Genomic DNA, 25,865 nt, shown 5'->3' on the forward strand with positions numbered 1-25,865 from the left:
CCCAGATCAGTCACCATCAGAGAGGGACTTTTCCCTTCTGTCAGTGGAGCTGCTGGGTTACAGCTGCTGAGGAGCGAGGGCTTTGAATCTGCCAACAACTCCATCAATTGTTTGCATCAAAATAAACTAAATAACCAGAAATGGAAATAAACAACAGCAAAACAAGAACTGAAAACCTCCCCCAAGCATTCAAGTAGAGGGAAACTTTATTTTCCTGCGCTGGATTCCCTTTCTTTCCCCCTCCCTGTTTGCAGGCATTGTCTTTCTACCTTTAAGAAATATCTAATTCAAGAGTAGGGGACATAGTGGAAGAAATCAGTTCCACTCAGTAAAAGCCTCGGGACAGTGCAGTTTTTTCTGCTTTCTGTCTCGCTGTCTCAAACACAAGCTTGTAACTTTTCTTCTGCTTTAAGCTCATGCCTCTGCGAGAGTTTGTGGTTACTGCTTCTATTTCTACATCGGTAATTTCTGACCTGTTTTGGTTTTTTTTGTTTTTTGTTTTTTGGGTTTTTTTCCCTGTGGAAAGAAATATGCCCCCACCAGTGTCTAAAAGCTCTTTAGACCTAGACTCTTATCACTGGCATCTGTTTAAGGCCCTTTCCTTGATTTGGGGACCACGAAGGGCAGATTTGCAGTACTCGGTGTCTTCTGGAAGCCTTGCCCGGAAAGGAGCGGAACATGAAAACGTGCCAGCAACAGGAAAAGAGGCATCGTTGTCAAGCTGCAGCGGTAGCAAAATGCAGGAGGCTGGGCCAGCGGTGAAGACTCCAATTTTCAGCTGGGAGGAGCCAGGGCCAGCGCGGCGCTGGGGCTCGGGCGCTTGGCCTCAGTCGATGCGCTGGGCAGGCGGTGGCGTGCGGATGCGGGAGAGAAATAAATGAGGAGTCATAGCGAAGACGCATTTCCAGCCAAGGGGAAGGAGCAGGCCTCTCTGAAGGGAGCTGACGTTGGGGATTACTGGAGCAGAGAGCAGGGGGAGCCTCACGGGTCTGGCTTCCACCCCAGGCCAGTGCTAACATCTGGGCACAGCTGTTTCCTGGAGCCCTTTCTGCTGCTGCACATCGGCTTCTTTTGCAGCAATGGAATCAAATGGCACTTTCCTCGCTTGCAACAGTAAGTCTGTACAAATGTCCTTGCATTTCAGCTCTCTTATCTTGTCCAAGAGCTTTGTTTTTCTTCTCTCTTCTCCCTCTTTTGCTTCTGAATTCTCTCATTTGGAAGCAATGCAGCATTTAATCAGTGTTACAGAGATGACATTTTTCTCTGTTGATAGGGTTAGCTGTGTCGGTAGAAAGGGTGTCTTGGCTGGATAAGTGTCTGCAAGTCCAGAAAAGTTGATTCAGATCTCCTCCCCTTTATGGTGAAACAGAGTGGGATGGATGCTCAACTGAGTAAACTCTCTGGGCTCTGGTGAAGACAGCAGAGCAGGATAAATCACCTCAGCTCAGGGTCTGTCCCCAAGACTCTATATAAATGTTAAGTACAAAATAAGGAATGTTTCTAAAAAAGAAGAAATCCTCTCTGCCCTTCCAGCAAGTGAGGTTTAAGAAGATTCAATTGGTACTGAGACTGTGAGGCTTGTCTGATAGACAGGGTAATGAAATATCTCTTATTCCCTTGTCTGACCTTAATATATTGCTTTGTTACCTCTTCATTGCATTTTACTTACTCTGATGAACAGAAACAACTCAGGGCTGTGATAGCTACAGATTGAAATGGGATATTGTGATCTCACAGAAATGGGAAAAGTCTACAGTGCTTATTTTTATTTCATGAGATAGGTGCTTTCTTACTATAGACGAACTATAAACAAAAATAAACTAATAGAGCAATAAGTGACTGACAATAAATATAATCAGATTAGCATTATCAGGAGAAATGTGAAAAGATTCCCCCAGGCTCAAGAAATCTTCCCTCTGATTTTCCCAGATGCTAGAAATCTGACAGGAAGGTGAAACAGAGGTTAATGTTATACTTTTTGTAGGTATCTCATTCATTATACAACCACTGGGGAAAGAAAGCTAAGAAATACATCTGGAACTATTAAAATATTTCCTATTCTGTCCTGTGGGTCATTTTTCAGTAAATATTTTTTAGTCTTCTGGGGTTAGGAACCAAGAAGAATTCAGTGGCTGTTTGTTAATCTACACAAGTGTTGAATGAGCCAAGCTTTTAAAAAAATATTTACTGAAATTCCTTGACACATATCACACACAAGTGCCAAAGTGACTCTGAATGCCAGACTACTTAGACAAGAGAAGTTGCTCACATGTTCGTTTGTTAGCTGTATCACACTTGTGCTATGTAGTTTGTCAGAAATTTCTCAGATACTATGGTTTATAGATACATTTTGTGTATGGCTGTATGTTGAAATTCAGTTTCTTTCTTTCAATTTGTCTCTTTTTTTTTTTTCCAACATAGATACAACAACAAGCTGTATTTACCATGTCAGAATTAATCACAGGCACATGATTCAGTCTCATTAAAATATCTGACAAACAGTAGGAGACACCTGAGATACATTCTGGTAGCAGAAGCAGGTATTACTGTAGATGAGAGTTTCTGAAAACTTTGTATAGTTTTGTTTACTTTGCATCTGGATGGAGAACTGAGTCCCGGGAAGAAAACTGAGCACGCTCCCTTGTCCGCAGAGCCAGAGTAGCTGCTGTGATTTAGCAGTCTGTGCCTTTTATTTTGAATGTGTTTAATTTGGCTGGATGGGTTTCTCATTGCTTATTTTATAAAGGGTCATCTACATATAGTATGCAATGACTCTGCTAGACTCTGTGGGCTATTAATAATCTTTCTCTTGCCTCATGAAGTTGGTTTGTTTCTGAACTGGGAGCCCTTGTGCTCACACAGATTATAGAATAGCTAATTTGTACTATGCCTTATTCTTATACACTGACTTTTTCATCCAAGACACTGTGTACATTGTGCATGGAATGCCACAGCCCCGTTATGGGAATGCCCTCTGCCACAGCCCAGGATAAGAATCAGCAGGGAAGGGTTAGTAAAATCCTACAAAACAAGCCATTTCCTTATTTCTTCTGTCAGCTAGTCCTGATGATTAACTTCTAGATTTAAGTTTCCAAATGAATCATCTCCACCTGCCCTTCTTAGCTGGGAGCACTGAGGAGGCTCCTTCTGGGCTTCAACCTCCGTGGGTGGAGATAATGCTACTTCAGATCAGCTGGGATGTGCTCTGAACCAGTCGGTGACTTTGGTCTCGTTTCCTACAAACAAAATTCTCCTAGCACACCCTATTTGATACAGGTTGTGCCTGGTTCGTTATGTGGGAGTTTTTTGAGCCATACTGTTTCTAGCAGTGCAGAAGAATTTGCAATACTGACACTTCTCCGTACATTAAACAGGTAACTTGTCCCTTTTTCACACAGGACAAGTAAAACTCTTTTTTTGTTTGTTTGTTTGTTTTTTTGTTTTGACACAAAAGCTGCTATATTTCCAATCTGAGCAATGTCTTCTAGTAAAACTAAAGCCTGCAGTTGGTTTTGAGATTATTGCCGGTGTGCAAAGCCCAAACATCAGGCCCAAAAGCAGATGAGTCAGGGCAAGAAGATGCTTGGGGAAAAATAGATTTTAATGAGAAAATGAAAGAGGAGGAAGGAGGAAATGCAGTCGCTCGGAAAACTGCTGTAAGTAGTAGAGATGAAAGGATACAGCCAACTACAGGGAAAAGCAAGAGGGAGAGGTGTGTGGGGAAGAGATGGTTTCTGCAATATCCAGAAACTCAGCTGACCGGATAGGCAGCTCTTGGAGCCAAAGGTGTCATGATTTGGGAGCAACGTATAGTTTCCTTTACATGGAGATCAAAATATATAAACGTGTATTTATGAAGGAAAGCTACAGACAAATACTTGGTGACTTGATCATCCAGGGTGGGATTCAGCTGACTAAATGTAGGTATCTGCAAGAAATTTTAGGCTTATAGGGATCTAGACAGGTGAATTGTACCCTGTCTTCTGGCTCCTTGTTCTGTGCACTGTAGATGTCTAAATACTGCAAGACTAACCCCCAGCCCATGGGTCTCCTAGGCCCTTACCATAGGTGGAGGGTCTCAGTCCTTACTTGGTCAAGCCCACCAGAACAGAAGGCTGCAGACTTTGGTCAAATACAGAGGTTTCTCTTTTTATTTATGCAGGTAGAGAAGATTTTGCCACAGTTTCTTCCAAACTTAGATATTTCCACACTTTAAATGAGCCAGTTTAGACAATCTGTGTGGGGAAATTGTCACACCTTGGGCTGCCCCTCACAAGGGTACCTTTTAAAGCCCTGTATTGAGATAACAAACAACAAGTCTCATTGGCTGTTTTTGGCTAAAGTTACAGGGTGCTGAAATTCCAGCTAAATCACTTAAGGGAAAAAAAAGAATTTTTTCCCCTAGTTTTGCATAATTCAGTTGTGCAATTTAATTATTGCACAAATTTTGCCCTGCTGCAGAATGGTGAGAGTGACCTGCATTTCACCTGTAGAAGAAATTTCAGCTCCTGAAAAAAATGTTGAGAAAAGCTGTTTAAGTGGCCTTAAAAAAATGAAGCTGGGACCCACCTACAATTGACTTTGGTTTTATGAAGAGAACATCTTCATCAGCATGTGCCCAGAAATGTGTCTTAGGCAACTAAGCTGCATGAGTGCTCCTGGCTGTTGGTGCTGGTCCTATCCATCAAGTTGATATCCTTCTTTTCAATTACTTTCTTCTCACTCTTCACACCAGCTACTGGAAAAGCTGTAATTTACTGCAAGCCAGTGTTTGTTTTAGTGCCTCTCACTGCAGCCAAATCTCTACGGGCATTGTGGTGGAGAGACCAGTGGAAGGACGGAACCAAATCTTCAGTCTGGTTTTGAGTTCCTGAGTGCAACGAACTTTAGTTAGGTGTTTCACCTGGATTTCATCAAGAGCACAGGGCAGTAGCTTTTGATGGGTCACAGACAGTGCCGTGCATAGATCCAAGCTCCCTTCGAGTGACCCAGACTGGCAGAAAGATTTATGAGGGTTTTCACAAATAAAGGTCACAATTTGAACTGTCTGTGAAACGTCTAAGCAGGCAGCCTGGCTTCATCTATACAAACCAGTGCCAGGGCTCCGCACTGTTTAACTGCCAGCACATTCCCCAGCATGGTTTTGATCCACAGCAAGCTAGCACGTAGCATGATCTGGGTGATGGCATGGGCCTACAATCCTTCCCAGTAGGCAGTCTGGATATAGCCAGCCTGATTTGAGGAAAGATGGCTGGGCTGCATGGATTGATCAGAGCAGAGCTGGAGAAGGGACCATTGTCCACCCAGAAACCCTGCAGACAAGGTGAGACAGCCAAGGGATACAGAGAGAAAGTGGGGCTGAGAAATATTGGGCAGGGTGACAGTGCTGATCTCAGTGCACCAGAAACCTGCCCATCATACGGCTTCTTGCCAGCATGCCAGCAGAGGAAGGTTTTAGGCAGTGATTTGAAGGACAGCCACAAGATGATACTTGGGGAGGACTCCGATATGAAACTTTAAGGTCACCCTGCCCCGGCTCAGCAGGACCTCTCAAGCGCCCTGGAAGGGAAGTAGAGTGGGCAAAAGCCAATGTAAGGAAGAGAAGGAGGTTTGCTGATACTGCCACGGGCTTTGTGGAGAAGCCCATTCTCAGTGTCACCACAAGGTGGAACTTGGTACATACCAGATGCACCCACCGTCAACAAGCAGCAGCATCTTTGGCCAGAGATGCACCGATGCTTGTGGTCTCAGCACCCAGTCCCTGGTCCCCACTCCCCCGGAGGGAGCAAGAAGGGGAGCACTGGTGTAGAGGAGCCATTAGAATTTTTTGTTGGTGGTGAGAAACTGGCTGTTCTCAAGCTGTGCTGTGCCAACAGCGAGGCTGGTCCTCAGAGGATGTGAGGTGTGACTGGGGAGAATAAAGCTGAGAGCAGTGAGTGATGTTCTGGAGGTAGCAAGGAAGGAGGAAGGAATGAGGTTTCTACAGGTGGGATGTGAGAGGGCATGAATGAAGTGAAGAATGGACTCCCGAGGGAAAGGCAGGGCAGGTGGGACCCTGCAGATGTGGAAGGATCCTTGCTGTCCTGTCCTTCCCACAGGATCTCAGCTGGAAGACAACTCGCCATTGCTGGGACCACGCTGATCCCAGGGCTGCTAAAGAGCTGATACAAAAGCCATGTTGGGTATAACCATGGGGTGGTGGCAGATGACAAAAGGGGCCTCTGTGGACCCACTTCACAGGTAACATCACTGATTTGCAAAAGCACTGGAGAAACCAAGTAAATCCTCATCACTTGACAGGTTTTCTGCTTTTCCAAACAGCAGCCACTGCCCAGTGCTGCAGCCACTTGTGCTCATTTCCAAGCAGTCGCTGCACTGAAAATACTCATACTAGGTGTGCAAAAGTAATCTTAAAACTTTATTTACCATGAGGAACTTCAGTTTCTGAGTGCTCCATCAACTTAACAAGTGATGGCAGGTTGTCATGTTACTACAGACCAGCTGAATACAGCTTTTCCAAACTCTCATCAGTTCTGAGTTCACCTAGATTGAATGGTCTCACACTTGCTGAGGACTAGGAATATGTAGGGGCAGACATTACAGTTCCTTAATGAGCAGCAATACTCTGATGGCTCTATTACTTTTGTTAAAATAATTCTATTGAATTTTGCTGTGAGGGAGCCTGGGAAGGAAGATGAAATTACAAAGAACAGCATCGTGTAAAATAGACCTAATTTTTTCTTCTTGGTAACAAATACAGAGCAAGGCACAACCTTTGCCCTCTTTTAGTGGGAAAATCTCCCCTTTACATGACATTTGTTATTTGTTATGTAACTGCCATAGTCATTACTAGTCATAATAGAGTAATTTACATCAGGTGCGTGATGCAGTGGGGAAGTAGTGAGGTCATCACCAGCACAGGTATTTTCATTCCAGTCCTAAATTATCACAAGTCTGGGCAAATCAGCAGCTGACCTCTGTCATGTCATTTGTGTCAGTGTGGTGTGAAGAGACTATAATCAGTATTAGGGTTGCACCACTTTTGGTGTTGCCCAAATGTGGTAGTGATGGGAGAACAGGTTCAGCCCCAAAGAGCTCAAAACCAACCATCTTCTTCCTCTGTGAAGTGGTAATAGTGCTTCCTTAGCTCCTTTGTATAAGGATGTGATGGAGATTAATTAATTTTGGAAAATTGCCTGAAGAGCAGCCTGTGCATTAATAGTTTTCTCACATAGCCCATTTCCTACCAGAATCTACAGCCTTTCTATCTCCAGTATGCCTGTTTCCTGTGCATTAAAGCACTTTGCTAACTTTGGGACCATGTTCTGACATCCTCATTCACATTGATTTCCACTTGCTCTGTGAGTAATCCAGCTGGAATCGATAGGATGATTAGCACAGCCCCAATCCTGGGCACGGGGACATGAATAACTTCACTCATGTGACTAGTGCCATTTATTTAAGTGGGATTGGTCACATGGGTAATATTGCATGCTTGAGTGTTTGCAGGCTTCGGACCGAGCCAGGTGTTACCTGCAATGAATAAGGGTTGGAGAATTTTTCCCTAAGCCATTTGCAGGAATCACTTCCTCTAGCACTGGAGTGTGATGCAGCATCATGTCACATCAATAACCAATGCCATGTAACTAACCCACAGTGTCACACTTATCCATCAGGCTTCCTCTATGAGATGTGACATTGTCTTTGAATGACCTCAAGAACACAATACATCCAGAACTGTTGCTTCCCAAAGCAGGGCGTTTCTGGCCCAATGATCTCATCTTCATTTTCAAAACAAACTGATTTTAACTACCTTGCATCTCTGAAGCCCTCACAACAGCAAAACTTGCACACTGCTGTTCTGGACAAGTATCTAAACTCAGTGAATGCTTATCCTGTGCTTCGTGTATGTGCAAACTTCAGGGATAAGTACAGTAAAATGTTCTCTGAGGGCCTGGAAGGCTCTGGGCAGTGCTGTCACTGGCACTGACTATTAGGAATTAATGAGAAAATGAAGCAGAGGGGCTCTCAGTGCTCCCACATCGATCCCTATGGGACTCTGGCTGCTGCTGGATAGGAGAACTGGTGCACAGAAGCAAATTGTTTTGCTAAGGCAAGTACAGGAGACCACTCTCTTCCCCATTCCTGTAATTAGATCAGTCCTCTCCAGTACAATGTGAAATACGGGAAGTGCTCAGAGACTGCTAGCTAATAAATATCATCTAGCCATTACGTCATGGTGCCCACCTCCTAGCCAGGGCAAAAGCAAAGCTCCCAGCTCCCAAGGGAGCACTACAGAGATTATGGCTCTAAGATCCAGCCCCTGAAGGTACAGGGGGCTCAGAAAAGGCTGGAGGTGTTTCCTCAAACACCTACTGACTGCCTGGCTAACATGTTCAGCAATGTCCCATCCAGAACATGCCTTTATTATCCTTTGCTGTCTATGATTTATAGTTGCTATGTGTAAAAAAGGCGTTATTTGTTATACTGCTGTTCAAGGCCATGCAACGGCTCTACCTTGTCCCCAGAGAGTTTCTTACATGTGGCATATGGCAGCGATTACTGACTCTGATCCTGTCCTTGTTCTGGTCAAATAAACCAGTCCTCTGTGCTTACCTGCGAGCATTGGTAGGTCTTCCTTCAAAATGCGGAGAAAGGGAAAATGGCTGGATTGCCAGACACCAGAAATAGAGAATAAGTTTCTAAAACCTGTGTTGAATATGATGGGGCGCTGGTGATGGAAAGCCTTTGATTAGGTCTCCAGCAGAAATAGTGACATGTGGTTTGCTGTCAAGTTTCTCAAGCATGCGCTGGTTCTGCAGTAAGGGACATTCACCCCAGCTTGACACCATCTCCCAGCAGTATCTTCACCCTTGGCTTGCCTGACAGGGCAGCAGCTAACAAAGGCAATAACAAAAAATAGTCTGTAACAAGGTCTATAAACTCACCTGGGATGGAACAGTTTAATAAGTATAGCTGCTGTGTTTCAACACAGAAGGGGTCATGGCTAGGGAATAGATGGATTTTAGTGCCAGCCATTGCCAGGACAATGGGCAACGGTCATGAGTTTCAGCAAAGGAAATTTATACTGGTCATAACAAACAAATTCTTCACTAAGAACATCTAAGCTCTTGCACAGGGATCTAGATTGGCTGTGGAGTCTCTGTCCTTAGAGATATCCAAAACTCACCTCGACAAGGCTGTGAGCAACCTGATCTACCTTTGAAGGTGACCCCACTTTGATCGGGTGGTTGAACTAAAGAGCCCCAGAGGTCCATTCCAACCTTAATTATTCTCTGATTCTGTGTAATCAGTGGCCTATTAAACCACCGATGGGGGCTTATTCCTGTACCAGACTGCAGAATAAATCTGAATTACAAAAATAAACGCAGAGCTACGCAGAAACGCAGAGTAAGTGACTCACCCAAGTCACCCAGGAAATCTGTGGCAGAGAAGACGCTCTCCAGAGTCTTGGGAAAACACTCTTCTCTAGGCAGGAAAAGAAAAGAATTAAGACACAGTTTCCGAGCAGCTTTGGGGCTACATCTGCCCTGGCTAAAAGGTGTTTTTAGCTTCCCGTTAGTCGCAAGTCAGTGGGAACAGCAGGGACCCGCTTTGCACATAAGAGGAAGGGTGGAGGCAGGCTCCCTCCCATCCAGGCGTTTGTGGGCAGGCTGAGCTGACAAGCCCCAAGCACTGATTAGGGGCCACAAACAACGTTTGGGATTCCTCCAGCCCCTGGAGATGATGCATAAAAACCCACTGGCGTATGACTGTAGGAAAACTTGTTCCTTCTACCTAGGCAGCTGCCGGCAGGCGCCTCGGTCTAATTTTGCGTTGCTGGTGAGCAAAGCAGGAGGAGAGACTTCCCACCGTCCCACCCCCGGCCGAACTCTGCCCTCCCCTGCCGTCCTCTGCCTCCGTTCCCTCCTCGGAGCCCCGTTTGACACCGAGCACGTCGGAGGCTCCTGGATGAGCAGGGGTCCCTGCAGGGGTGGCGTGGCCCCCCCGTCCTTCCCGACGCCTTTTCCCGAGCCCCAGGCTGGATGATGCAGTGCTTCCGAAGGCAGCCCAAGCGCAGCGTGTCCCAGGAAAACATCCTACGGGAGCAGAGTCGTAGAGTGGCCGCCTTGAACGGCATCAGGCTGGGTAAGGGACAAGTTGGTCAGACCCCCCGGCACTTGAACGCTCTGGCAGCCGCTTGATTTCTGCCTCTTTACCCTGCGCAGAGGCAGTGCTCCACCCTAAAGGCAGCTCCAAGGTTATTTTTAAACTCCCGAGGTTTCTTTTCCTTTCCTTTGCCTGTAACCACCCGCCAGATTTGTAAACCGCTCCGTTTGAGGCATCAAAGAAAGTGGGACCTCTTCGGCAAAGGGTTGGTTTCCAGATTTCTTGCTGGGCTTTCTGAACTGTCGCTGGTTGAGGTTGTTTGGGGAAGTCAGTGCCCTTTTCCTGCCTGGTTTTAGGACTTCTCAGTGGCGTATTGCCAGTTGCTATAAGAGCCCAAGGAACCACGCAGAGGTCTGCATTCACCAGCTGAAAAGAAAGAGGAAACCCAGGGAGTTTCTGTGTCTGGCCATGAACTCATTGCTGGTTCCTGCTGTCTGGAAAGACAGCCCAAGTGGATGCGAGTCCCTTGATTTCTGTGGCTACAGAGCAGGTGGAAATGGAAAATTGCCATTTACCCACCCAAGTTCTTTGGATTTTATCAGAAAGGCCTTCTGCCCTTTTAAACCAGAAAACCTGAGTTATGTCTGGCCTTAAACCAGGTAGGAGGGGGAGAGCAGGCAGGAGGAGGCTTGTATTGTAGCGGTTGTAATTAACGTGTTTATATCAGATCAGCAAATTTGCAAGTGAGCAATGCAGAAATACAGATTATTACTGTCTTCTATAGACATCATTCTATCTCCTTAGTGAACTCAAAGCCTGGCTTCTACCGTGACAGCTATCGTTTTATTGTGTTTCCTGCTTGCTGTAAACCTGAGATGGATAATACGAAGGTTAAGATTTTTGATGTCTTAGTGTCTAAACCTTCATAGTGCAGTATATTAACTTCATGGTTATTGCAGTGCTGTGTGTGCTTGAGGGACTCCTACCTTTGCCAAACATGATTTTCACTCTGAACATTACTGCACACTAAATATATCCCATTTAGAAAGTGATTGATATTTTGCAAGGAGGGGGGCCTGACCCTTGAAACACACTGCATTTTGCGTGCCAAGTATGTATTTCGTATTTCACAGAGGATGCTAAGAAAGACACAGTCCTGCCACATGTTTCAGGCAGGATTTGGACATCTATTTCAGTGTGGTGATTGTGCTTCTCATGCCTGGTGTTGTTACATAGTTGGAAACCAATATCCTTGTCCTGCTGCACAGTATTTTTTAATTTTTAAATGATGTGTGTGTATGATGACTCTGGTTTCTTTTATACAAGTTTCCATTGCTGTGAGATGGAGCTCTGGACTGCAAACCTTCTTAGCTCCATGGGGATGTTGGGCAGAAATGCTCAGGAGCTGGTTCAGGCATAAAACCCAAACTGAGGTTTCTGCTGGGAAAAGGTGGGGTTTTTTTTCTGGAAAGCAATTCAAATGACCAGCTGAGAGTAATGTCCCACTGGCACATCAGGGGTGTGTTTGTGGTTCCTGTATCAGGAGATCAGAGCATCTTCTGCTCCACCTCTGGCCTAACAAACTGCTGGTGCTTTGTAGATAGGAATAGAGAAGCTAAGTGACTTACCCAAGGTCATTTAAAGAGTCTGTGGCGGTGCTTGGACTGGGCACAGGAGGCAGGGCCCAAAACACTGTCCCTCTTTCCTGGCCAGTTTAGCTGTCTGAGCTTGAACTGCTGCTGGACAGACACAAAGCAGGCTTGAAACAGGCTGTGCCCACCCAGCTAAGAGGATGCTCCTTCCTCTGGGCCCACCGTTGGGTGCTTCAGTCAGTGCTTGGGGTCACCACCGGCAGCGATCAACTCTGGGTGACTGCTCTCTATCTGAAAGGCTTCCCACGTCAAAGCAATGACAGAGCTGTTAGACACCCATGATTAGCCCTCTCGCCCTTTCCTGGCCAAACCCGCTGTCTCCTATAGGCAAGCTTGTCCTCGTCCCCTCCCTGGCTTGTCTCACTGCCCTCTGACCGATGCTTTCTGCCATCTTTGATCTTTGCCATGCTTTCACCATGCACCATCCCTCTTCATCTTTCCCTCCTGCTCTTGTGAAGTGCAGTGGCCTCCATTGCCAAGTCATTTAACCTGGCCAAGGGGAGTGGGAGGGCTGCTCCCAACCTGTAGTCAGATCCTCTGAAGAGGAAGGATAATTTTGACCCACGCTAATGCACTGACTGGGCTGTGCCAGTGAGCAGGATGAAGGGCTCTGTGCTCCAGCTTGTGTCTGACCTATGTGGATCAAGCCTGGAGGAGAGGAATCTGCCCCTGACCACTGCTTGTGCCTATCCAGATTTGCCTGTATTACGTCGGTGCAGATCTTTGAGATGTCCAGGTAGCATGACAAGTTACACATGCTGCATGCAGTGTCTGTGTAACGAAACATGCCCCAGTTAACAGGGATTTCTAATTACACACTTATGCACATAGGCATTCAAAGGATCTGATGGTTTTCCTGCTATTCTCCTCATGTCACCCTAGGATGATGTGTCTTCCTCCTAGTCCCATAACGATGCCTCGCATGGTTGGGATCTGAAGAAAGAGAAGGAATGAGGCTGGGACCCAGAACAGAAATGTTGTGGGTGAATAGAGAGAAGGAAGAAGTTTGTTTCCTCTCCAGGAACCTTGAGGGTGCCACAGAGATGTTAGTGAGGCCTAAGTCTGTGGTATCTTCTCTGCACTTGGAAGACCTTTGCCTTGGAGGGAAAGACTTAACACCACAGCTCAGGAGACCAAGGACCTGTGAAGCTGTTTTGGTGTCTGTCCTTCATCTGGATGGTCTGGTCTCTTGTCAACCCCTGGGCATGCTTGAACCTCAGCAAACCCAGGAGGCTGTCCCAGATCCCATAGCTGGGATCAATCTTTCACCCTGTGCTTTGCAGGAGATGGTTTTTTTCATTCCCTCCATGAGTTTCTTTCTGAGGTTTCCAGAGGAGGAAGCATTCAGATTCTCCTCTTGGGAACCTCCAGACCAGACATGAGCCGAGAGGCCCAGGGGATGCTGTAGCATGGGAAGACACTTAATTAATGAGATAGCTAATTGAATATAGAGGAAAGAGAGAGGCCACAGCCATCTTTTCAGGATCTCCAGCTCCCACTGTGGTGCTTTCAACTCTGGATGCCTCAGCCAAGCTCAGCTCCGGGCATGCTCCTTGGCATCTGCACCAGTAAAATGATGTGAGTGGCTCACTGAGCGGACACTGGACACCCCTAATATTATCTCTGATGGATATCTCAGGCTTTCTTTGGCAAACTAAAAATGCTCTCCTTAGGCCAATGTATCCTGGTTACAAACTCATGGTGCTGCTTTTTGCTGCAGCCACCATGACCCACCTTGGTGCTCTGCAGCATCTGGCACTTCAGTTTCCTGTGTGAATTGTCAGGAGTCTGGGGGTTTGGCCACTTGGATCTCATCCTAGGTTTTGTTTTTCAAGCAGGCCTGAAGTGATTCTTGATAGTTTATTGCCTTGCCCTGTTTAAAAAACAACAATTCAAGGCAGCTGTGTCTTCCAGAAAAGAACAAACTTAACGTCACAGGGTAGCGTCACACTGCAATATAAACGTTATTGCATAAATAACTTTTAACTTGGATTTCTGCTTTGTGAGACCCCATGTTATGTTTATGTAGCATTGGGAAATTTCCCATGTTGTGAGTGTCAGGTGGCTGCAAGTGGCCAAGTGGTTATCTGCATTGTCAAGATAAGGCTAGCAAAAATCCCATTGAGTTGGGATGTGCTTGGTCAGTACTACAGAGTTACATGCTGTTTCACCAGCTTTGAACCAGCCTTTCATGCAATGTCAGAGAGTTGCAAGGTGCCTATTACCGAAAGCCCAGGATGTGTTTCTCATGTTTCATGCTCTCACCCTCCCCAGCCCACACACTCCAGATCTGTAATTAATGGTTGTTTTGAGGGATAGATTCTCCAAGGTATTTAGGTATGTGGAAATCATATACTGCTGAGACATTCAAAACCATGTAGAATGCCAAATCTATGTTTTCAAAGTCTCGGTAGATGCCTGTTGCCTCTTGAGATGTCTAAGTGCCTTCCTGAATCTAGGCTAAGATGTGAAATCTGAAGTTCCTGGAATCAGAAGGTCTGGTTATCATTACCTGGCATTGTGGTGGCCTAGTAGGGTAAGAAAGATGAAGGTCCTCTCGGATACTAGCTGAGCAATAAGGAGAGCATGGTTGTTACCTTATTGCTACCTTATTGATGTGATGCTGCCTGTCACCAAACTTATCTATGTATGTCCTAAGCTTCGTGACACTGATGTTCAAAATTCCCATGTGGATGGAAGGGGACTGCTTGCCGGAGAAGGAAGAGAGATATCTTTGTGTATTCCTGTTTCCACAAAGGAAATTTGTCACAGAATAGATTTGAAATCACTTGAAAGTTCCTCACAGTACTCCAATTACAAGTTATACAACTTACTTTCCTCTGCTTTTACTGCTATGTTGTTGTTTTTGTTGTAGTTTTTGCATCCTAACATTAGACTATATTTGCTGGGAAGAAGATATTTTATGTTTGTAAGCCACCTGAGAATCATAGTGCAAAAGTCTTTGGACTCAGATCTAAGAAATCTACAAGGGTCCAGCCTCTTTTGTGAGCATGAAGTGTGGCATGGCAGATTTCTGGGCCTCTGCTCTGCTGTTTTCCCCAGACCTGGCTGTACTGCAGTTGTCTATCTGTGTCTGTGATTAGTGTCCTGTGGAAGGGAAGATCCTATGAGCATCATTTCTTGAGTTGACTCTTACAACATTACCACTACTGTTTCTCTGCAGGCCTGAAAGATGACAAGGATCTCAAGTTCCTCCTGAAAGGCAGCCAGCTGCTAAAAGTGAAGTCAGGCTCTTGGAGGAAGGAGAGGTTTTATAAGCTCCAGGAGGACTGCAAAACCATATGGCAGGAATCGAAGAAGGTGCTGAGGTCTCCAGAGTCGCAGATCTGTAAGTAAAGTTTGCTTCATCATAGGCATGGGGTGCTGTGGGCAGAGGTGCTTGGGGTGAACCAGGACCATTATGCTTGCGGTGTGGAGGTAGGGCTTGGACCAATGAGACCAGATCCTTCATACCTCCTGTAACACGCAAACTGGGTGATGCTGTCAGCTCCAGAGACAGCTGGGAGGAATCCACCATGTCAGGAATGGCCACATTTCCCAAGCTCATGAGCTACTGCTTAAAATCATTGTGGGGTGGGCCGTGCTGGTCTCGGCAGCCCTGCCTGGCTCGTTTCCTCCCCAAAGCAAGAGTTCAGGTTACTCAGGTGCCTGAGCCCTAATGCTCAGTGTGAGACATGGCTTGGTCATCTGCAGTGTGGTGTGGTGCACTTGGGCTGTTGGTCTGGGCTCTACCAGGACACTTTTCTGCCAGCAGCCACTGAGAAAGCTGGTGTTTAAGCCTCACAAGGGAACCACAGAGATGTGGAGACCCAAGGACTGGCAGGAGATATCTCTGGGAAGGAAAGCCTGTTCCCATCCTTATCTTGGAAACTCAGAATCTGGCCCATTGTAAAACATCCAGATACGACAGTCACCATTATATGGACACAGGGAAAACCATTCTGTGTCAGCGTTGCCCAGCTTGGGGCCATAATTGGGACCAGGAGCCCAATCGTTCAGTCAAAACAGGGTTGGACAGGGTGTGTAATATCTGTTTATATCTGTTTTTTCTTCTCATTTGTTATTTTTCTGACATATTTCTCTGTCACTAATCATCACAGTCTTGTAAAGCCAGGAGGTAAATTAATAACGTGGAATATATTTTATGGCATGTTGAAATGTAGAACATGCTGCCCATGTTAGCTACACAATTTTTTTTCGTAGCAATCACAATTAACTAAATGAAGGGTGGGTGTTCCAGATTAATCCCCTCCCACAAGCAGTGATAAGATTTCCAGTAGCAGGGGTAAGGTAGCAGGGCAAAGTATGTTGGGTTTATAACCCTGATGGCCACACTCTTCTCACATGACCTTGGGCACCTCATTTAATCTCTTTGTGCATCCTTCCCCACACATTGCCTTTCTCCTCCTCTATCTAGCTATAAAAGGCCTTGGATTGGAGGCTGTCCCTTACTGTGTGTTTGCATGCCCAGCATGGCAGGGTCCTGAGCTCAGCTGGGCTGTTTAGGTACCAATGCAGTAACCCATGATAACAAGAACAAATGCAGAGACCTTAGTGGATGTTTGCTCCCTAGGAATGCCTGCTCTGCTGAGCTCTGTCCCATATAAAAGCAAAGTCCTTTCCCAGGTAATGTCTTGCTATAAAACAAATAAGGATGTGAGTGGAGAAGAAAGACTTTCAGAGCTTTCTCTCCTGTGCTCTGAGCCAGCAGTTTCCAAATTATGAGGGCTGAGAGCATCTCCAGCAACAGTCTAGACCCCACCTAGTCCTCTGAAGTAAATGGGCGGGTGTCCTTGTGCTGTGGCTCCAGGACCTTGATGTCTGCTTGGAGAAACACTGGTTGTACCCATTGCCTCCATTGCTGGGGCAGTGGTGTGGAGAGCTGTTGGAACTGTAACTTTCTTTTATATACTGAGCTGCAATAAGAGCCCTGCAGCAAGATTGAATCCTTTGAGCTGGGTGTTGGGCACAGGCTGGGAGTGTGTCTGCATGGGTGTGGATTTACAGCACTCAAGATAGGCTTTGCTAACTGGGCACAGCCAACGTTGCCACACTGCTGGAGACGGCGGCAGGAAGGAGAACTTGCTGTGCCCTGGGAGTGTCCTCAGTGCAAAGTAAAGATGGAGTAATACTGCCTACTGACTCACACCCACATGTATGCTCCATAAGGTCTCCGTGCAGGGACACCTTTCCCTGGAGAATCTTTTTTTTTGTCATCAGGGTAGCCAGGAAGAGGGACAAGGCAGTCAAGGCAGAGCTTGTCCTTGCTGCTCTGAAAAAGCAAGCTCTGGCATGGCTCCAGCTGGGCTGGCTTTGCACCCGTACACCCGGCTGGCTACGGGAGCATGCCTGGTGCCAGGCTGTCCTCCACACACTCCTGGGAGGATGTGAAGCTGTGCCGGCAGTTGTGGTGCAAGCTTTTGGGATGGTTGGAGGGCCACCTTGGGGCTGCTTTCGAAAGGTGCTGTGGGTGCACCTGAAGCTGGAAGTCAACCAGAGAGATAAGTACTGGACTGACACCCGCCCAGTTCCTAGCCAAATTGCCAAAGACATCTGTTTTCCTATGCCTTTCTCCTCTGTTGGTCCTCTGAGACCTTCCATCCCCAAGTTTTCAGAGTGGTCACTGGGTTTGCGTTTGTTTCTTAAGCTTTTGACTTCAGCGGGCTGCTTTGGGTTTAGGTATAGAGATGATTACCCTTGGTTAGTGCTGTGTCCTCTGACAGGCTCTATCACTACGGCTGCCTTCTCATTTGGTTCGGTGTGTGTAGGCAATCAAAAAGCAGAGGAAGAGTGCAGGGTCATGATTTGATACTCAAAATCAGGGACTTCAAGGCGAGTCTCCCCAGAGGGTCACCCTTCCTTGTTAACAGGCAGTAACTTTGCCCTCTAGTACAAAGCCTTTCTAAAACTGCAGATAAGCTGCCTTTTTTAGGAAGGAAAAAGAATGAGCAGAATGGAAACCCAGGTCTAATCTTATCTGCAGCATTGCTGAGAGCAAGCAGATGGAGGAACCTCAGAGGAGCAAAGTCTGGGTACACTAAGGGTTATGTTTTTGTTTGGGCAGTTTCCTGTTATTCCTGTTACTGTTCTTATAATCATGCAGAAAAGCTGTTTGTAAACCCTTGTATGGTGGTGTCTAGTAGATAAAACTGGGGACTGCCAAGGTTAGACAGAAGAATCTCAGATGCTTGAAGTTAAGAAACCCCAACATATCAGGATTGTCACAGGCACAGATTTTGCCTGGATCAGATACATGGGGTACAAGCAGTACCTTCCTTTGTTGTCTTTATTTTAAACAACTGGAAATTTAGATTGGATGCTGTCTTGATAGCTGTATTACCCACAGGGCTTTTTTGGGGGTAGGCTGCCATTCCAATATGGTTTCTCTGCAGATAGTACCTAATCCATTTTTTCCTTATTATCCATAATCCAGTGTTCAGTATTTAGGCCCAAGGGAACAGGTTTTTTTCCAAAAGTCCTTGAAGTCAGTTTTCCAACAAATATGTTAGGCCCTGTGCATACTCTCTTGTCGGCTTCCACAGAAACATAGGAATGCTGGACATGAAGGGTTGCACAAAAGCACCTTTAAGAATCCATTTTTTCACCATAGCCTGCTGCATTCTGTGTCTGAGCTGCATACTGGGCCCTTAAAAACACTGCTGCTATCTGTTCTCTCTCTGTTATAGCCATGGTCAGGGTGGATGCTTCTTTGGCCCATGAGGCTTTTACACATGGGACAGCTTTCTCCCTGGGGCCAAGACAACAAGGTTCAAATGGCAGGATTAACAGTTTTGGAGCAAAGAAAAGGTTTGTGCAAGGTGGACACTTCAATCGGAGCCAATTCACCCCTGAGCATCACTATGGTGTGAGGAAGGGGAGCCAAAGGAGGCAGAGGGGCTTGTGTTCAAAGAGCAGCAGCCTGTCCATAACACTGTCTTGTTTAGCTGTGGTCAAATATCAGGTCTAATCTACCTGAAAAAGAGAGAAAAAAGGTATGTGCTGCTTTCAGCGAAATCAATTTTTGAAAGTCTTTTCTTAAACCAGCTGAAATCCCTAGCGTGAGCTCACTTAAGCCACACTCAATCTCTTTAAAAACTCACTGAACTTGGGGATTTGTAGGGATGGTTGAAAACTTTCCAGTGAAATATCCTTTTGAGCGTTTGGTGGAGAAAGAGAATATTCGAAGCCAGAAGGAATGAGTTGTTTAGATTTAGGGGTGCTGCCATGGAGCCCTGGAGAAGCTGGTGCTCTGCTACCTCCTGCACACTTTCTCTGCTGGAGGCTCAGGGAGATGACGTTTCCCGTGACAGCCATGAGTGAGCTTCACACACTGCACCAAGGATGATGACTCACTGGGGGTGCGTCATTGAGTCACGAACTGTGTAGTCAAGAAAGAAGTTTAGGAGTTTTGGCTGAGGTATTTCAATTTCTGGCCAAAAGCTTTACATAAAAACTACTATTTTGGGTTTTTTTTTTCTGCATTTTGGTTAAAAGAATTAGTTTTGGGAGCAATTTACAGAGGTGAGCTAAATTCAGTTGCATAACTAAATGTTGCAAGTGATGATTGTATTATTATTTAAAGTAATGTAATTGATATTTTGATCTAATGATTAATTATCCTTACTATTAAAAATGCACACAATTTGTTCCAGTTCCTCTGACTTCTAACCTAATTATAGGATATTTTTGCATGGTTTAAACATAGTACAAAAGCTTTATGTATAGCCTACTACCAGTGTTCAGCAGAAAGCTTTTTCCTTCATTTTTGAGTTCCTGTGAAATTTAGGAACACCCTTAAAATGCCATGCAATGAACATACCATGCCATTTTTGTGGAAGAATGAATGATTGTCTCTATTGAATTAATGCCCTGAACTTGCTTGCAGAAGAACGGAAAGGACGTGATATTGCTCTGTGCTTGCTGAAGTCAAAAAGTGAAAACTTTTAAATTGTTCCTGATAAGTGCCTGAAGTCAACAGAAACTCTCAGCAGCCTGTATATGCACAGCAGGCATTTGACTGCACCAACACCTTCCTTCTGGAGCTGGTTAGGCAGTTTCTTTAGGAATCATTGCTTCATGGTCAGACATGTATTTGTCCCTGGAAAAATATTTGCTGATGTGAATGTGTTATGCAAGGCAGCCGTCAGCTGTGAAAACAAAACCGTCTGTCTGTTGGTCTCATTAGTTTTTATCAAAATCACTCAACCCATAAAACAAGTCATTTCAAATGCAGAGCTGCCTGTTTTTTCGATTTAATTTTGAATCAGGCTACCGCATGCGTTGCTGGGACAGTTTTCATCACAAGCAGTGTGCTGACAAATATTGACCTTATTCTCCATAGTGTATGTTAAATGCAAAGACAGAAGTGTTGAGAGCCTTAGATCCAAATTTAGCAGCACTGTAATGGCAGGAGAAGTAGGAACTAGTTGCAGAAATAGTTTGCAGGGCTTTGGTTGTGATGTGTGGAAGGAATGTAAATAGAGATCACTCTATTTACATCAGTGCTCCAAGCGTTGATGGGTAGACAGAAAGATTGGGTAGAGACCTTATATTAAAAGGTATTTTGAAACGACCTGTAAAATTACATGTGCATTATATCACTGGTTGTCAGCTGGTGATACACACCAGCAATGCGGGCAGACTGCTGTGCAGCAGTTCTCAAGTTAAAACAACGTGCTGAGCAAGTCATTGGAGGGGGAGAGAAGAGAACGGATGAGGAATCAGCAGCTGGGACCTGCAGTAATTCACGCACAGGGAGATGAAAGAGCAATGGGGTCAGGGCTTAGAAGGCACAGCACAGTAGGGCTCATGCTAAACCCACCCTTGAATCATTATGTTAAAGCATCCCTCAGGGATGATGGTGATGGATAACCTTTGGTGTTCCCAGCCCAGGGAAGTTGACAGTGCTCCAGCTCCTGCTGATTACAAAGGTCCTGATCCCAGCTGCGTTTGGCTATTAGCATCAGCCGCCTATGGTGAAACTGAAATCAACTAAACTGCTTTTTCTGGGGTGAAACCAAAGAGAGAAGCAGCTCGCAGTGCCAGTTTGCCCTACGTGCTCAGTGTGTTGTGAAATTCATGTAGTCTCGCTGCAGCCATCCTGGCTGGCAGGGCAGTCCTGGGGTCAGGTAGCAGCTTTCGTCTGTTCTTGACAAGATGCTAAGCCAGCCTGGCTGAGCTGCAGCTGGTGAAGGTCTGATCTCTCTGCAGACGTGCAGTATTGTGTGCAAATATGGTGCAAGCCATTAACAGCTGAGTACACTTCTCATCTGCATTTCCTGACAGTAAACAGAAGTGACTTATTGAGACAATTAGAGCGGGATGGAGTAATTCAGCGTGACTGAATGCCACATTGCAGAGATCACTTGTTAATGACAGGGAGGTAGGATAAGGAAAGGAAAGGATCTGAGGAGTATTTCCCCCAGAGTGAAAAAACTGCCCCCCTCCCCTCATGAATAACTCAAGGACAGCTGTTCTGGCAGTGCCTCCCAGTGTCTGTACATGGACCCTCCTCTCCCTCTTTATCAGCAAAGGCACAAGGAAGGAGAAGCACCTTTTGGCCCTTGTCCTTCACATGCTCAGTGGTTTGCAGGAGATGCAGGTTAAATTCCTTGTTCTCTCTCTTTTCTGTAAGACTCTTGACAAAATATCTCCTCTCAAAGGGGTGCCTGTCAAACAGGAGGAAGGCAAAGGATGATTGCTCTCTGCCTTCGTTCCTCCTTTCCCTGTATTCTTTAGGATTACCAAAGTGTTTTACTGTCCATGCTCCCAGCACGGTCCAGACATTTCACCTGAGGAGCAGTGATGCGAGAAGAGATGGAGAAGCCAGTGGCCAGGGCTCATCTCTCAGACAAATGCTCTAATCATTAAGCACATTGTCAGGCTTGTCCTTCTGGCTCTTAAACACTTGTATTTTTGGCTGCCCAATGGCTCATAGTGCATGCATGGGACTCAGATGCGTGCCTGAAGGCTCTGGGGTTACAGCTTGTAGGGTGATAGGGAGATTGAATTTATGTCCCTTTCCCTGCTGCTTCCTGCAGGAATGGTTCTCACACGAACATCCATCCCCGCTCCACATGTGTGTAGGGCTGAAATCCTTGCACTGGGATGTGTTTGAGGGCACCTCGTGGAGGGTGGTCAGGCCAGCCCAGGTCCTGCTGGAGAGAGGTGGGAAGCCTTTTGTGCAGGGGCCACCTGAAGGAAGGAACTAACTTCTGGGGCACAGGGGAGCTTTTGGGTCAGGCAGAGGCACAGGTGAGGCTCTGCACCTGCTCAGCAAGGTTTTGTGGGTCACTGTTTTGGACTTGGGTGCTTGCAGACTCTCTAAGTCTGGTTACAGGCACAGCGGTGTGAATCACAGCTTTTGTTTTCCTTTGAGAGGTGTTTCTTTTCCTTCTGCGTGAGGAGATGAGCTTGCAAGTGTAACAGCAAGCTCCTTTGAAAGCCATGAAGAGAAAAATCCAAGTCAAAAGATACATGTTGGTTGCTTGAAAACATCATGGCTGTCAAAACTGGCCCTCTGCATCCTGCAGACCTGACTCATATCTGCCTGCTAATGCCATGGGTGAAACAGGAGAAGGTCTGAGAATTAGCAGGGGAGGAGGACAAGGACAGTATCCAGTGGTGAAAATTGAAAGGAGGATTAAAAAGAAAGTTCTCAACATCTCCCTGAGACTAGTTCAGACAGGAGTAATTTCACCGGCTCCAGGGAATTTTGCTGTATGTCCATGTCAGTGGGGAGCCTTCGGCTGTGGCGCTGGCCAAGCGGCATCCACAGCAGCCAGGAAGGCTGACCAGGATGTAACCTGTTTGACTTGATGTCTGGAGGCCAGGAAGGACACAAGCTTCCTTGTGTTGTGCTTCATGTTTTGGGCTTTACACAAACTACCTCTTCAGCAGACATAAACACTCAGGAGAACTAGATGCAAACTTTCCAGATTCTCTTCTGCTTGTGGTTACCTCCCCAGCGTGGCGTGATGGGGAAGGAACAGGGAGGTTGCAGGGATACGTGATTGATGGGTATTTGCTGTAAGTGTTCCTCTGCTGTGAAATGACTCTGTCCCCCAGTTATTTCTGTTTTGTCCTTGCAGATAGCTCAGCTGAGCACACAGTTTGGGACTGCTAATACAGTATACTCACTGGGAGCAGCTGATAATGTACTCATGCTGGGTTAAGATTTTCCAGAAAAGAGATAACATTTGCAGATGGCTTGGGCTGACTCCTTTAGCTTCAGCTTTTTTATTGATAGATGAAAGCAGTACACACGACCAAGCTACGGAAAGCTTTAAAAAGTGTCCTCCGTCACCCTGCTTTTTTAACAGTTCCTGTGTTGATAGTTTCTCTCCTTGTCTCTTGCGTGGCTATGGTAAACACCAATCTTGTTCTTCAGCCTTCTTTGTACCTTTTCTGCATTGAGGTGCTCTGTGCCCTCTATCATCCTCTTCTCAGCATACCCCAAAGAGATCAAGCCAGCCCTTCCAGACACAGGTTTTCAATCTTTTTTTCCTCCCACACAGTTCTCTTTTTCCAGAGGATTCACTTTGCCAGGTAACGGGTTCCAAAGAATCCGTTCTAAATTTCCAATATTTAGCATCAGATTTTCTAGTCTTGGAAACACTAGGTCGTTGCCAACCCAAAGTTTAGGGATTGATTGCACAAACAGACTAGCTAGCCATTCTGAAGGGGCAATAACTCTTATGAACCAAGCAGTAGTGAGCACCTGGCAGGTGATGAGGAGCAACAGGATGATCCTTCCAGTTGCATTGCCATAACCAGAAGAGACTGGAAGTGGAGGAGAATCACCTACTTATGGACCATTTGCATGGCACACATCTGCATCTGAGATGCTCAGCCTGGACTTCCTTTCTGATCAAGGGTCCACCGTAGCTGTGGATTAAGGGTATGATTTATCTTACTCTAAAGTTTTCGTCTAAATAGGACAGAACATTTGAGTTCCAAAGGCTTCTTTTTTTTCCCATTGGCTCTAAAAGGAGCCTAACTAAACTTTAGACTTTTTGACTGAACTGAATCTGTCCAGACATGATAGCATCCTTTAAGGGTGTAGTTCTACTTGAGGCACAATCAGTATTGTTTGCCCAATGTCCTAGCTAATGGGCAAAATCACTAGCAAGGCTCTCCATTAGCAGCTGAGCTGCAAGGGAATTGCAGCCTTTTTCTTTCAAGGATGGTTTTAGTACTCAAAACCATAAACTTTCACTCTATGGTAAATTGGCCAGATAACGTAATTCCACAGCAGCCCATCCCAACCCAACCTTTTCCTCCCCTCCCCTCCGACTGATCAACCGTTGGCCTTTATGAACTGATAATAAAAGACCACACAAAGATAATTGCTTATAATTGTCAGGGAGGAGATTTGCCAGCCCTAGGAAGGTCCTCATGGTACGCTTTTGTATAGGAACCAAACCAGCAAAGTGCTGTGGAAGATGTTTGACCACCCCAACATGTGGTGAGAATTTAAAGCAAATGTCAAGTGTTGGTTTTGGAAAGCCACTGATTTTTGAAGTTCTGGGTTGTTTTGGTTTTTTTTTTTTTTTTTTTTTTTTTGTCTTTTTTTTTTTTTTTTTCCCTCCTAGCAGCTGAGTATTATCATGACTGCTCTGGGAAGAAAGGAAAGTTTTCAAACTCTAATGAGCATCTGGTGATTTTTGGATGATCCCAGGGCAGCTGTGCAAAAAACGTGCAGAGTGGATACTGAGTTGTGTTTTTCTGCAGTGTTGACTTTGAATGAAGTGGGCACATGGTGAAATTACACCAATTTAAATGAAGGAGTAGATAAAATGGGTGTTTAAAGGCAAGTTTTTCCTATTCGGCTAAAGAATGGGGATATTTTACACTCATGGACTGCTTTTCAACAAAGCTTGTTCAAAATAAAATCGATCTAATGCATCTGTGACACAGGAAATAATTTTTACCTGTAATTTACAGTTTGAGGTAGAGGAGAAGTTAAGCTAACTTTTTTTTTCAAATTTCTGTGATTATATCTATTTTTTGGCATGCTTGTTATAGAAGATGGCTGAATATCTCTCAGATGCATTGCCTTTTCTATGTGTGCCCCAAGATGGTATTGGTAGATGTTTGCAAAATGTTAACTGGTCTGTTTCCCACCCAAGAAAATGCAATGAGACTTTCTTGGTTATGGACTCCAACACTGTTTTGCAAACATTTTTGCCATTTATTGTGTGTAGGTGCCATCCCTACTTGAGTGTTAAGTTTCTCAGCAGTCAAATGTGATTAAGCAGTTTCTGTCTTTTCCTCTCAGCCCTTTGTAGATGTATTAAGTGGCCCACGAAAGACAAAAAGAGGGTGTGCATGCTGCTGGGAGCTTGCCTGATTTCAGCAGTTTAAGGGCACTTGCATGCTCTCAGGGGCAATGTAGGGGTGTCTCCATTACTTACATTTGTTTAATAACATAGTCTCTTGAATGCATCACTCTTTCTGGATTGCCTTGTGTGTGCATTTTGCAGACTTGGTGCGACTTCAGGGCTCATTTCCACTAGCTAAGGGGCAGAGATGAAAATAAGCAAGGATGGTCTTGAAAGCAGTATTCTGCTTTCTTACAGGAAAGAGGATCAAGTCCACCGTTGACAGGGGTGAGAATGGCATATGGGTGACACCAAACTGCTCTGAAGCTTTGGTCTTTGCCTCCCTGATTTGCACTACTGTGACTGAGAAGAATAGATGCGATTTTAAATTTTACCTTTTCACTTTTTTGCAAAGTAAAGAATAACTATTTTGGTCCCTGTCCTCCTTTTACTGAAGTCACCTCTCATTTTCCTGTGAGGTGATGTTCACAGGGAGGCACAGCTCCACTGTCCCCACTGTCAGATGGGGGCAGGGATCAAGACAGGGATGCTCCAAGGACTGGAACCAAACTCTCAGCAGTGATTTGTATCTCAAACATGATATCACAGTGTGGCATCTAGTGCATATTCTGCTTCTTTGTTAAATAAAGAACGTGGGGAAAGAATTTTTCCTTTTAAAATTTCTTGCTCTTTCTGCTCCTTTTGATTTGAGCTTTCTTTAGTACCAAAGGTTGGGGAAGGGGGGAAAGGGAAGGGAATC

General features: G+C 45.5%; 1 protein-coding gene across 2 annotated transcripts in view; it reads left to right on the forward strand.

Annotated features, from left to right (window-relative positions):
* Positions 1-279: 279 nt before the first annotated feature.
* PLCD1 (phospholipase C delta 1) overlaps positions 280-25,865 on the forward strand; it is a 57,931-nt gene continuing 32,345 nt past the window's right edge. The window contains exons 1-2 of one of the 2 annotated variants that reach the window (XM_049798707.1): positions 280-1,113; positions 14,947-15,111. In XM_049798707.1, coding sequence (XP_049654664.1) covers positions 1,080-1,113; positions 14,947-15,111 — 199 coding nt within the window. In that variant the 5' untranslated portion in view covers positions 280-1,079. Of the gene's footprint in view, positions 1,114-9,932; positions 10,150-14,946; positions 15,112-25,865 lie in introns of those variants that run through there. The other variant, XM_049798706.1, reaches the window with a different exon arrangement.

The sequence above is a fragment of the Accipiter gentilis genome, chromosome 4 (assembly GCF_929443795.1).
Source record: "Accipiter gentilis chromosome 4, bAccGen1.1, whole genome shotgun sequence".
Taxonomy (NCBI): Eukaryota; Metazoa; Chordata; class Aves; order Accipitriformes; family Accipitridae; genus Astur; species Astur gentilis.